Source organism: Chenopodium quinoa, unplaced genomic scaffold, assembly GCF_001683475.1.
Source record: "Chenopodium quinoa cultivar QQ74 unplaced genomic scaffold, ASM168347v1, whole genome shotgun sequence".
Classification (NCBI taxonomy): domain Eukaryota; kingdom Viridiplantae; phylum Streptophyta; class Magnoliopsida; order Caryophyllales; family Amaranthaceae; genus Chenopodium; species Chenopodium quinoa.
In genome coordinates, this window is record NW_018743669.1 from 1,023,151 (window position 1) to 1,036,590 (window position 13,440).

General features: G+C 34.2%; 2 protein-coding genes across 2 annotated transcripts; one reads left to right on the plus strand and one right to left on the minus strand.

Moving 5' to 3' along the window:
• Nucleotides 1-11,410, plus strand: LOC110683453 (ABC transporter G family member 31-like). Its single transcript, XM_021859831.1, has 24 exons — nucleotides 1-1,094; nucleotides 1,522-1,642; nucleotides 1,736-1,824; nucleotides 2,577-2,661; nucleotides 3,148-3,310; nucleotides 3,622-3,698; nucleotides 3,805-3,949; nucleotides 4,418-4,719; nucleotides 4,818-5,099; nucleotides 5,507-5,823; nucleotides 5,914-6,074; nucleotides 6,516-6,619; nucleotides 6,706-6,856; nucleotides 6,998-7,060; nucleotides 7,179-7,306; nucleotides 7,400-7,732; nucleotides 7,851-8,141; nucleotides 8,224-8,307; nucleotides 8,632-8,765; nucleotides 8,858-9,085; nucleotides 9,554-9,725; nucleotides 10,069-10,156; nucleotides 10,455-10,621; nucleotides 10,752-11,410. Exons 1-24 carry the CDS (start codon nucleotides 760-762, stop codon nucleotides 11,016-11,018), a joined length of 4,287 nt encoding a protein of 1,428 aa, XP_021715523.1. The 5' UTR covers nucleotides 1-759; the 3' UTR covers nucleotides 11,019-11,410.
• A 122-nt stretch (nucleotides 11,411-11,532) lies between these two features.
• LOC110683454 (3-oxo-Delta(4,5)-steroid 5-beta-reductase) lies at nucleotides 11,533-13,069 on the minus strand. The gene has a single exon (XM_021859832.1). It carries the CDS (start codon nucleotides 12,826-12,828, stop codon nucleotides 11,671-11,673), a length of 1,158 nt encoding a protein of 385 aa, XP_021715524.1. The 5' UTR covers nucleotides 12,829-13,069; the 3' UTR covers nucleotides 11,533-11,670.
• Between the last annotated feature and the right edge of the window lie 371 nt (nucleotides 13,070-13,440).

The window sequence follows — 13,440 nt, forward strand, 5'->3', positions numbered from 1 at the left end:
ATTAAATTTCTATCTTTAATTCGTTAATTTTTTTTAAGTAGTGTAAAAAAAATACTAATATCACATGAATTCTTATTAAACAAATGGTCAAGTATGGTTATTTATACTTATATAACTTACATACTATGTAAAAAGTTTACTCTTCCTATTGTCAAAAAAAAAAAAAAGTTTACTCTTTACATTCCACTAATATTAAAAGGTACTTAAGACGTGTATTAGAGATCACATAAAGTTAATAGTAATTGGACTAATCACGACGTATTGAGTTGACTAAAATTAATAAAAGGGTGCACCAAAAGCTAAAAACGAAAGGAGTAAAACAAAATCAAATGAAATACTCCAATCTCTATATGCTGATTCTATATCATAATGGCTTTCACACTCGTTCCCCAATCTCTTTACGCTGGTATGCACCAAATTTTATCTCCGTCAAAGTGGTCAAACCGTAACAAACCATAGCAAGGCTATTTTAGTAATTTCATAAATCCTCCTTCAAAAATTCGCGGGTTTCCCAAATTATTTTACCAAAAAAGGAAAAATAAATATTATTGACAGCAAAGAGCCAGATTACTGAGATTGCATACACTATTACGTCACTACATACTTCCTCACTCTCTAATATCTTCCCTATATATAGGCAACCTTCATAAGCCTAATTTTACACAATTTCATTTCCAAAATAACAGTGAAAAAAAAAAAAATCTAGAGAGAGAAAATAATTCAGAGAGGAGAGAGAAAAAAGCTTGAAGGTGGATAACAATGGCGGCCTCTAATGGCAGCGAGTTCTTCGAGATAGAACTGAGTAATAGCGAGTTAGAATCGTCGTTTGGTCGACCTTCTAACGCTGAAGCTGTTGCTAAAGATGAAGAAGACCTAATTTGGGCTGCGTTTGAGAGGCTTCCTTCTGTTAAACGGACGAAACTCGCTGTTATTTACGACGATGATAATGGCGGTGGAGGTGATAAATTGATTTCCACCATTGATGTTACTAAGCTTGATCGTAATCGTCGTGAAATGGTTGTTTTGAAGGCGCTTGATACTGCTGAACAGGATAATTATAAGCTTGTTTCTGGTGTTAAAAAACGTTTTAAAAGGTATTTTGATGATAGTTTAGCCCTAATTTGTTTGTATAATCAAATATCAGAACATGTTTTTTAATCGAAAATTTTTAAGGAATTTATTTTGTCAATAATTGTTGCCATAATTCTGCAAGATAATTTTTGCAAATTTGTAGTTCCTTCAAAAAATTCTGCAAATATATTTTTGGCGGTGAAAGATGCTTCATAATCATATTTATTCATCCTTTTAGGTTTTCCCTTTTTTTTTTTTTGTTGGAAAATCAAAATCAGAATAAATGTTTCGAACGTTTGATAATTTCTATAGAATTCTGGAACTTATTTTAAATGAATTTGAGGATTAATTAAATTCTGGAGTAATTTATAGTAATCTGGAATTGAATTTCATAATTTTGCACTTTCCGAAGACATGCATTAATTTCATTGAATTTATGTTGAATTGCAGAGTTGGATTGGAATTGCCGAAGGTAGAAGTGAGGTTTAAGGACTTGAATATCACAGCGGCAGTAATGACTGGCAAACGAGCTTTGCCTACTTTGATTAATTTTTACCGTGATAAAATTGAGGTTTTCTCTAATCTCCAGTAATTAATTATGTAATTAACGAGAATATAGAAACTTCAGGCACTAAATTCCTGATTATATCTGTTTTAATTACAGGCGATATTGAAAATTTTGAGGCTATATCGTCCAGAAAGACATTCATTAACTATCTTGAATAATGTTAGTGGATATCTCAAGCCTGGGAGGTAATCTACTTTTATTTAGCAATTTCTTGCTAAAGTTGTACAGTAGTAAAATTAAAATGTTTAGGCTATTTTAGCAATGTATAATTAGTTTACATATCCCAGTTGTTTGATTTCATACGCATTAGATGATGGTGCGAAAGTTATGTGGTTTTATTGTTATTTGGAGTAAGATCGAGTAGTTTAATTTTATTATATTACTCCGTATTAACATTTGCTTTTATGATTTGCATCTTTGTCAATGAGCACAAGTGCAACATGAATTACATACACACGTCAAACATCTTAAAAATGCGTAATAAGTACATCCTTAGGAGGTGTCCAAGAGTGTCCCATGTAACATGAGAACTTGTAAGCTTTATTTTTAACTTTTAGGATTATGTAGGTTTCTTGTGGTATAAATATAATAGATAAGAAATCACATGATGAAAATTAGTTGAAAAAAGAGGAATTGAAGGTGATGGGGGATGGAGTCACTAAACTTGTTAATCTGAATTAATTGCTCGATCTCAATTGTGTTTATTCCAAAATCAATCTAATTATTAAGTCAAAACCTCATAACGTTTATGACATACCTATCTTATCAATTCAAGTCAAAACCTTATAATGTCAAGATGTTTTCAAGATGTCACAAAATTTGTATCCAGGAGATTGGTTTATTGTTGCTTGTAAAATTTTCTGACTTATTTTTATTATTAAAGTGGTCTTGGTAGTAGTAGCTGTGTTCATTAATTAATAGTTCGGTTATTTTTCAGGATGACATTGCTTCTTGGGCCTCCTGGAGCAGGCAAATCTACCCTGCTACTGGCTCTTGCAGGAAAGCTTGACAGTAGCTTAAAGGTGAACACCACCTGTTCGACTATAAGGCAATTTTCATGTTATATAAATACTTATTGCTAGTTTACTTCAATAACTATCCTAGTAATCAGTGGAAATATTTAGGCTAGCTTTCATCATTTGTCAATAGGTAGCTCAAATTCTGTTGGTTTGATTTATTTGTTGACTTGTTATGGTAGCATTTCATGCATACCGTACCCCTTCTTTGTCATGCATCTAAACAGTCTATGAGATAGCATAATATAATTCTAAACGTTTGCTTTACTTCTATGTGGAATAATTATGGTGAGATTAGCAAGTTTGAAACTATTATCGAGTGGTCAACTATACCACAACATTTTCTACACTTTACATTTCTTGGTTATCTTGCCTTCATGTAACTGTACTGTCAGAACGACTATAGTGTCTTAGTTATAAAAATAAATGTTTCTTAGTTTATTGTGACTAATAGTATCCATACATATTCTTTATTGACTTTTACATCTACAGAAAAGTGGAACAATTACATACAATGGCCATGAAATGAGTGAATTTTGCGTGCAAAGAACTTCAGCTTACATAGGTCAAACAGATAATCACATTGCCGAGCTAACAGTGAGAGAAACTTTTGACTTTGCTGCTAGCTGCCAAGGAGCAAGTGAATCCTTTTCAGGTATAATTTGGTGCAGGTATCAATAAAATGAACAATATACTTAATTGTTATGTCAGACTGATTATTTAAATTCTAATCTATAATGAAGGTCTATCTAATGTTTGAAATTACTTTATGTGCTTCATGTTGTGCAAGAAATGGAAATTCTAAATTTATATTTCCTCACTTTGTAAATAAAAGTTGTCATATTTCATGTATCTGTAATCTATCATTTTATGTCGGGAAGTGATTTGATCTTTAAGATTTATATTATCAATGTAGCATGAAGTTTTGAATTTTTACTTCATTTTCGTTTTTCATTTGCTTTGCAGGATATATGGAGGAACTTGTTCGATTGGAGAAACAAACAAATATACGTCCAAGCCCAGAAATTGACGCGTTTATGAAGGTTAGTTGTGCTTTCGAATTGACAATGTATGTGCCACCTGCATAGAGCTAGTTAACAATATATGTACTATATAGTAAATAATAAGAATATATGATGAAATCTACAGGCACTGTCAGTTGGTGGAAATAAGCACAGCATTTCAACAGATTACCTCCTCAAAGTTCTTGGCCTTGATGTATGTGCTGATACAGTTGTTGGTAATGACATGAATCGAGGTGTCTCGGGTGGTCAAAGAAAGAGAGTTACTTCAGGTTGTCAAATCTTTCACTCACCTTTTCTTTTCCATGTATCTCTGTCCTTGGTATGGCTTTACAAATTTGCCTTTAGCTAGGTTGCAACTCAGACTTATGATAACGTTCACATTTTGCACTATGCAACTGTTATGTGAGTAATTTTAAACTCATATAGTTAAAATTTCATATTTTGCAACTTGTTTTTATTTTTACAAGTTAGGATATCTTAGCAACATGTGTAGTTGTGTACTCTATGGGCAAAATATTGAAAAAGAATATTAGAGAGATTTTAATTTGGAATTTAAAACTTTCCCAACATTATGTGAAAAAGTGGAATTGAGCCAAAGAAGAAACAAGGGAAGAACATGGAATAGTTTGGACTTTTAACATTTTGTGTTCTTTATGTGAAGATATCTTAGTTTAAATCAATAAGGTAGTTAAAGATAGGAACATAAAGAAATAATGATTGATGCTATTTGTATGCAGGAGAAATGATTGTTGGGCCTAAGAAAACTCTCTTCATGGATGAAATATCCACTGGACTAGATAGCTCAACTACATTCCAGATAGTGAAATGCATAGGGAACTTCGTTCATCAAATGGAAGGAACTGTGCTCATGGCTCTTCTTCAGCCAGCGCCTGAAACATTTGAACTCTTTGATGATTTGATTTTGTTATCAGAAGGGAATATGGTCTATCATGGTCCTCGAACAGATGTGTTGGAATTTTTTGAATCAATAGGCTTTCGATTGCCCCCTCGTAAGGGCGTGGCAGATTTTTTACAAGAGGTATTTATCCAATCAATATCATTCTTTTTTTTTTTTTTTTTTTTTTTTTGGTTTTTCTTGCTCAATATAGTAGCCTTCTTGAATGTCTGCTACTCTAGGTTACTTCTAAGAAGGACCAAGAGCAGTATTGGGCGGATCCTTCAAAGCCTTACCAGTTCATTCGTCCTGAACAAATTGCTGAAGCATTCAAAACTTCTAGATTTGGGAAGACTGTTGAAGATACTCTATCTGCTCCATATGAGAAATCGCGGAGTCATCCTTTAGCTCTGTCCAGAACAATGTTTGCTGTACCGAAATTGGAGCTTTTTAAGGCTTGTTTCTCAAGAGAAGTTCTATTGATCCGAAGGCATAGTTTCCTCTACATTTTCCGAACTTGTCAAGTATGTTTTATCTTGTCATTTACTATGATAGAATATTTTACTTCAGTTATAACCTCAAGTATAATGTTTCTATGATATCCATTGTAGCTATAGTGTAGGAAGTCATACAAAGTATAAAACATCGTCTCAAGCTGCATGCTTTCTTTTCATTATACTTGTAGTCTGTTTCTCAACCAGTATGTTCTCTCTTTACCTGTCTGTTCCAAATGTATTAAAATGATGGTTTATTTAGTATGTTTCCTTGGTGCATAAATCTCCAATTTACTTGCATAATCAATCTCTTTTTTGGATGAAGAGACCTGATGTTCACTCAATAAAAACCTGATAAGTCTATTGAAGTCCCTTCTGGTGGAATATTTGATATGTATCACTTTTCTGTCCTTCATTATCTCTATGCTTGTTGGTAGGTCGCATTTGTGGGGTTAATCACAGGAACAACTTTTTTCAAAACAAGGCTACATGCTACAGATGTGACTTACGGAAATCTGTATATGTCCTGCCTTTTCTTTGGGGCCGTACATATATTGTTTAATGGCCTTTCCGAGCTGTCTCTCATGATATTTAGACTCCCAGTCTTTTACAAGCAAAGAGACAACTGTTTCTATCCTGCTTGGGCATGGTCACTTTCAAGCTGGGCTCTACGTGTTCCATATTCAATCATCGAATCTGTAGTATGGTCATGCGTTGTATATTTCTTGGTTGGATTTACTCCTGAAGCTGGAAGGTATATCTTGCTAATGAAACTTTCTCAGGACTTAATTGCTATAACTACTTAATATAAGATGTGCAATATTTTTTCTTCTGATTTTTCCAGGTTTTTCCGTTTCATGCTGCTTCTATTTGTGATCCATCAAATGGCATTGGGTCTTTTTCGGATGTTAGCTACACTAGCAAGAGATATGGTCATTGCTAGTACTTGTTCTTCAGCTTCAATGCTTGCTGTACTCTGTTTGGGTGGTTTTATTCTTCCAAAAAGTAAGCCCCTTGACTCCCTATGAGATCATATATATATATATATATATATATATATATATATATATATATATATATATATATATATATATGTATATATATATATATATATGTATATATACATATATATATACATATGTATACATATATATATATATGTATATATATATGTATATATATGTATATATATATGTATATATATGTATATATATATGTATATATACATATATATATATATATACATATATATGTATACATATATGTATATATACATATATATATATATACATATATATGTATACATATATATGTATATATATATATATATATATATATATATACATATATATATGTATACATATATATGTATATATATATATATATATATATATATATATATATATGTATATGGATAGCTTTTCTTACTGACATCATTACATTTAGATATGATAAAACCTGGGTGGACATGGGCATACTGGATATCGCCCCTTTCCTATGCTCAAAATGCAGTTTCTGTAAACGAATTTACAGCACCAAGATGGATGCAGGTACCCTCTTATATCGTCTCTCCACTTCCATCCCTCTGCACAGTATTTATATGTGTGAGGGACTACTAACCTATATAAGTTTCCAGCCCTCAGGAAACACTACAGTTGGAAAGAATGTCCTTGAGTTGCATGGAATGCCAACAGATGGTCGTTGGTACTGGATTGGAATTTTTGTGTTATTATGTTATGCACTTCTTTTCAACTGCATAGTTACTCTAGCCTTGGCCTACCTGAATCGTAAGTGCCAAATGTTCCATTTGCTTTACCTTGGGAAGGGTTGTAAAATTCTATGGCTCTGAACGCATAATTATGCTTTCTTTTAGCAAGCCAAGTAAATTGGTTGCAATTTAGTTGCTTATTATATGTACTTCTTTGCAGCTTTAAAGAAAGCTCAGACTGTGATCCCAGTTGACATCTCAGTCGATGGTGCACCCAATAAAGGTCTAGCATATTCTCTTCCAAACATCCAACTGACTCTTCCATTTGATAGCAAGCATATAATACCTTTTTAAAAAAAAAACAGTACTGCAGTCCCTTAATTTGTTTACTTCCCATGCAGGCAAAGATGAGGTTCTCAATTCAAATGGAGTTTCTCCCAGACCAGACAAAAATAAGGGAATGATTCTTCCATTTGAACCACTGAGTATGACATTTCATAATGTCAATTACTTTGTTGACATGCCAAAAGTAATAAAAACCAAATTCCAATCTTTTTTTTTTATATTCAAAAAACTTTATCATTTATTGCTGCATATATTCTTATTGCTGCATATATTTTAGGCTATGAAGGAAAAAGGTGTACCAGAAACGAAGTTGCAGCTATTGGCAAATGTGAGTGGAGTTTTTTCACCAGGAGTCCTAACTGCATTAGTTGGATCAAGCGGAGCAGGAAAAACCACTTTGATGGATGTGCTAGCGGGAAGAAAAACAGGTGGATACATCAAAGGAGACATTAGGATCTCAGGCTATCCAAAAGTGCAGCATACTTTTGCCAGAATTTCAGGATATGTTGAACAGAATGATATTCATTCTCCTCAAGTGACAGTGGAGGAGTCTCTCTGGTTCTCTTCTTCACTTCGTCTTCCAAAAGAAATTAGTAAAGAAACCAAAAAGGTTAGTTCTATAACCGAATTTCTGACTCGCAGAGTTATTCATTGACATGGCCTGGTGTCCATCCTAATTTAGTTAGCACTTAGCCTGTTATTAATAGCAAGCTATAATTTGATTGCAGGAGTTTGTTGACGAAGTGATGAGGCTTGTAGAGCTTGATAGTCTCAAACATGCTTTGGTGGGATTGCCTGGTACTACTGGCTTATCAACAGAACAAAGGAAACGACTAACAATTGGAGTAGAGCTCGTTGCAAATCCTTCTATAATTTTTATGGATGAACCAACATCAGGACTTGATGCACGAGCAGCAGCTATAGTGATGCGAACAGTCCGTAATACTGTTGACACAGGACGAACTGTGGTCTGCACTATACATCAACCAAGCATTGACATATTTGAAGCATTTGATGAGGTTCGGCTATGCTCATTCACTATCTACACTCAAGGATTTTGCAATCTGAATCTATTTTCACCTAGCTTTACCATTTGTACAGTTGCTTCTTATGAAACGTGGTGGACAAGTTATATATGGAGGAAAACTTGGACTTCACTCCTGCATTATGATAGACTATTTTCAGGTATGGGTTTCAGCTCTGTTCACTTTAGATTATTGGTTCATTGTTCAAGTGATCAGAAAGGTGAATTATAAGTACAATTTCATGGTATTTTTTTGTTTTTTTTTTTTTTTTGGGGTGAAAATAAGGTTTCATTATTCATAGAACTAAACTATATTAAGTCAGAAAAAATGCATAATGCTTTTTACAGACTGGGTTGAGTATGCAATAACTAGAGGAATGGGGTAGAAATATAGTCACTAAATGCAATCAACAAAATTTCTAGCCTGAACTAATATATTGTTCAACAAGATTTAATTGAAATTTGGGGTATTTTTCATTTCTTAGGGAATAGATGGAATCCCTCCCATTCCTGATGGCTATAATCCTGCAACTTGGATGCTTGAGGTTACTACCCCTGCTGTTGAAGAAAGGCTTGGTCAAGATTTTGCTAACATTTATCAAAACTCCAATCAGTTCAGGTAATTTTTGGGTGCTTGCTTCTTTTGCTTGCTAATTTGTGTTCTCATTATCACCTTTTGTTTTTCCCTATGTTTTTTTCTATCATTTCTAGAGAGGTAGAAGCTTTCATAGAGCAAGGGAGTATACCACCACCTGGATCAAAACCATTACATTTTAATACAATATTCTCTCAAGATATCATATCCCAGTTTCAGCTTTGTCTTCAGAAGCAATTTCTTGTATATTGGAGATCTCCAAAGTATAATGCAGTGAGATTCCTTCTTGCTACAATCTGTGGACTGGTTCTTGGCTCCATATTCTGGGATATTGGTTCAAAAAGGTAGGTTCTTTTCATCCAGTTCCATCTCCACATACAAATGTTTGGCTACCAACTATACTTGAAGGATTTATATACTAGCATTATTGTCTCTCAAAAAATAATTTTATAGAAATTTACAGTACAGAAGTAGCTTAACTATTTTAATTAACTAATCTCTAATTTACAATTTACAGACATGCCTGTATTGAATATAAGGACCGTATACTTTATTATTCAAAAAAAAATAAAAAATGTAGAAGTCCATTCTCATAAGATAAGCTTAAAACACTAAGGTGTGTCAGTGTTGTAATCTGATTGTGATTGTTTACCTAAATTCTAATGATTATCTAATTACAAACAGTTTCTTTCTCATAGAACCATGGAATATTCTTCCAGTATTAATGATTCCTTTTTTGTATGAAATGAGTTTTTAACAGTACAATGGCTTCTTACAATATGCATATTGACTTGTATACTTATAACATAAAGGGATTCGATCATCAACTTGTTTACAATCATGGGAGCCCTTCATTCTTCATGTTTGTTCTTGGGCGTCAGCAATGCTTCTTCAGTACAACCAGTTATATCCATTGAGAGAACAGTTTTCTACAGAGAAAAGGCTGCAGGAATGTACTCTCCTCTGGCTTATGCAGCTGCTCAGGTACATTTAATGACTAATTCCATTTTTTCATGGTTGATGCTTGGGACACTCTCTGAGAACTATAAGAGAAACAACATGATCGCCTATGTGATGTAGCTTTACAAACACTTGCATAGATATAAGCACCAAAGGTTGTATGCCAGAATGAATCAACAACTTTTTGGGATGATACATCACAAATGTTTAAGTTATAAAACCTGAATTGAAAACCTATATGAAGTATCTCTTGTCACTGAATGAATTTCCTTAATGCTGATGAGATGAATGAGTATCAAATAGATACTGTTTATACTCCCGGAATGTATCAGATTGAATGATTTGCTTCCATATTTTTTTGAATCAGGCTCTTGTGGAAATTCCATATATTGCTGCACAGACATTATCATATGGCATCATCACTTACTTCATGATTGGTTTTGAAAAGACAATAAGTAAGTTAATTATTTATTTTATCACATTTTAAGTTAATTATTTATTTTATCACATTTCCTCTTTAATTCTCATTCTCAAGAGGCCTTGCTTTGCAGAAAATTTTACTTGGGTTTGGGTGCACTAAACCTATGAAACTGTTTAATTGCTTGCTAGAGCCAACTTTTTGCTCTTGCAATCTTATTAAAAACACTTATTTGGAACTAACAACATAATGCAGACCTCAATTAGCGAACATTTATTTGAAATATTCTCAAGAGGTCCGATAGATTTATTGACATTCAATTGTGTGTTTTGCAGGGAAATTTCTGCTGTACCTTGTCTTTACATTCCTTACTTTCACTTACTTCACCTTTTATGGAATGATGGCTGTCAGCCTTACACCTACGCAGCATATGGCAGCCGTCATATCTTCTGCATCTTACTCACTTTGGAATCTATTTTCTGGCTTCCTTATTCCCAAGAGTGTAAGTGCTGTTTCCGTCTTTTTACTGCTGCCAATTTTTTTTTTCTGTCAAGCTAGGTGGCATCATGGCTTCTGATTTTATGTACTTCATACATCTTGTACTAAGTCTTTTTTTTTTACTCATTTGTTAGTATATCCCTGGCTGGTGGATTTGGTTCTATTACATCTGCCCTGTGGCATGGACATTACGTGGACTTATTTCATCACAGCTTGCTGATGTTGAGACCATCGTCATTACAGAAGGGTTTAAGGGCTCGGTCAAAGATTATCTGGATCTCCATTATGGCTTTAACTCTGAAATGATTGGTATATCAGCTGTTGTTCTTATTGGCTTTTCTCTCCTTTTTTCTGGCGCCTTTATGGCTTCTATCAGATTCCTGAATTTCCAGAAAAGATGAGAACAAACACATTTGTTGGCCACTGTTGGTGAGGAAAAGATTAAAATTTTACAAGTCGCCAAAGAAGAGGAGGCCCAAGAGAAAAGTATAGGGGACAGACAAACATGAATCTTGTAAGGAATTATCGGATGGACTTTATACTTGGATCACTGAGGATCCAATTCCAACTTCATGTTTCATCTCTCAGGCAGAGTTTTAGCATAGGCACGTCAAATGCTTCTGCTTGAAACTTACAGAAGCAATATGGCACATCTGACAATTTTTAGGATCTCATGCCAATCACAGAAGTCAACTAGCTTAGCTAATAGATTTGTTTTAGGAAGAGAAAGGAGGCGGTATTTTGAGACTTAGGACCCATCTCGTCTCCATTATTGCCCTTTGTAGTCCCAGTTAACCCAATACAAAACCCTTTCTAGTCAGTTTTATAAAATGAGGTTTATGCCTTAAAAAATCAGGATTTATATATGCACGTATTTATAGCCATCTGAACATCAATTAAAGGAGAATTCTGCTATGCTGAAATCAGGATTTATTTAGAATATTAATGCAGGATATGGAATTTGCAGGAAACTTATTACACATTACTGCTGTAAATACGTACAATTCTGTTTCTTTTCTATATGCAAAGTTTGGCTACATTTCGGGCTCTGCCTTAAGGTATCAATTTTTCATCTCTCATGTTATCTATCCAATACGAAATTGATTCTGACGCTGTATACCTCGTTTTGAAACCCAGGCGATCAGCTTTCGCTCGCGTTCCTAGTAACTTCATGGGGGATCGAAACAGGATGTCCAAAAATGGCCAGTTAGCCAATTCTTCCATCTCTGTCTCCACCAAACCTTTCTTCTCCACAATCTCTCTCCAAACTCCAGCCTTGTCTGCCATAGCCTTGGAATATAGAAAATCGTTGGAAAACATGTTTTCAGGAACTTCTAGGCCGAACTTTTTCCCTATCACCGGCCATATCTCTTTCCATGTGAAACAAACCCCGTTAATGGCATTGAAGGCTTGGCCACTGCTTGAGGATACTTGATCATCAGTAGAAGCCCAAATGTGTTGCTCAGCAACTAGCCGAGCATCCGAGATATCAATACATGCCTCTTCCCAACACTCCCTTGATCCTCCAAACACAAAAGGAAGATTCAATTGCTTACAAATACTTCCATAAACAGCAAGACAACCCATAAAATTATAAAATGTCCTGCTTGAATACCCTGTAATCAAACCAGGCCTTTGGACCGACCATGCTACCTTATTAACAGCAAGCCTCTCCTCAAGCAAATCTTCTAGTACATAATAGAAGTTATTCCCTATAGAAGCTCTAGGACAATCCTCATCATATACCGCGATATCAACATCTCTTAAACTATTTGGACCTCTCAATGAAACATAATGCTTCATACCTGTCTGAAGAGAAACGTGTTTTAAGGACTTGGCTTTCGGTAGCATTGCATCCAACGCATTCGACAACATCTCTTTGTTTTGGTCACAGCATTCTGGGCTATCAAGGGGGAACTGATTAGCCCAAGTAACCCAGAAAATGTGAGTCACATCTTCTAAACAAGACAGCTTCTTTTGTGTATCCAAAGGACACAGAAGATCACAGGAAATGAAGTTGTAATCATTACTGCCGTTTTTTAAAGAGCTTATTTGCTCCTCTCTTCGCGCTATGCCATATACTTTCCACGAGTACTTCGAGCTTAGCCTCCGAGCAAGCTCTCTCCCTACTAGCCCCGTGACACCAAAAATCGCGGCTACTCGCTTCTTAGCAGCTCCTCCGTGATCTTGCTTGGATTTTTTCAGGGCCATTTTGATTTGTTTTCAGAAGATTAGAAAAGGTGGGTGAATGGAAGAGGTTTATGTATGGTTTTTGAAGTTGTGTAAGAATGAGTTGTTTTTCTGATTTGTAGGACTTGTTGTATGAGTAGGATCTCTATTTGTAGGCAATAAACATTACACTTGATCATTATTTAATCATTATAATAATTTTAAGTTTTTGTTTATAAAAATATAAAATATTTAAGTACCTACTCATCATCTTATTATTAATGGTTCTCCTATTTTTGAGGAATGAGTTATTCTGGAGATTTATGCAACCTTGTAATTTACGTTGAAGTGTTCATGTGAACATGGACGGTATTAATATAATACTCCTTTAAGTAATTAAAAATGTTGATCATTTTTACAGCATAACTCAATTTTTAACCATATTTTTAGCTTACTGAAGTATTAAGCAAGCTGGAACACTTAATCAGCTTTGACTCTTTCAGTGAAGTTGAAACATTTTGTGTTTGATTAGCAAACCAGTAAAGAACAAGAATTGATTAAATTTCCTCAAAATTGACTTAGTTGGACTCGAGATTGGCAACCTTAGTTATGTCCTTTATTCTAAAAAATCACCGATATTATAATATTGTATAA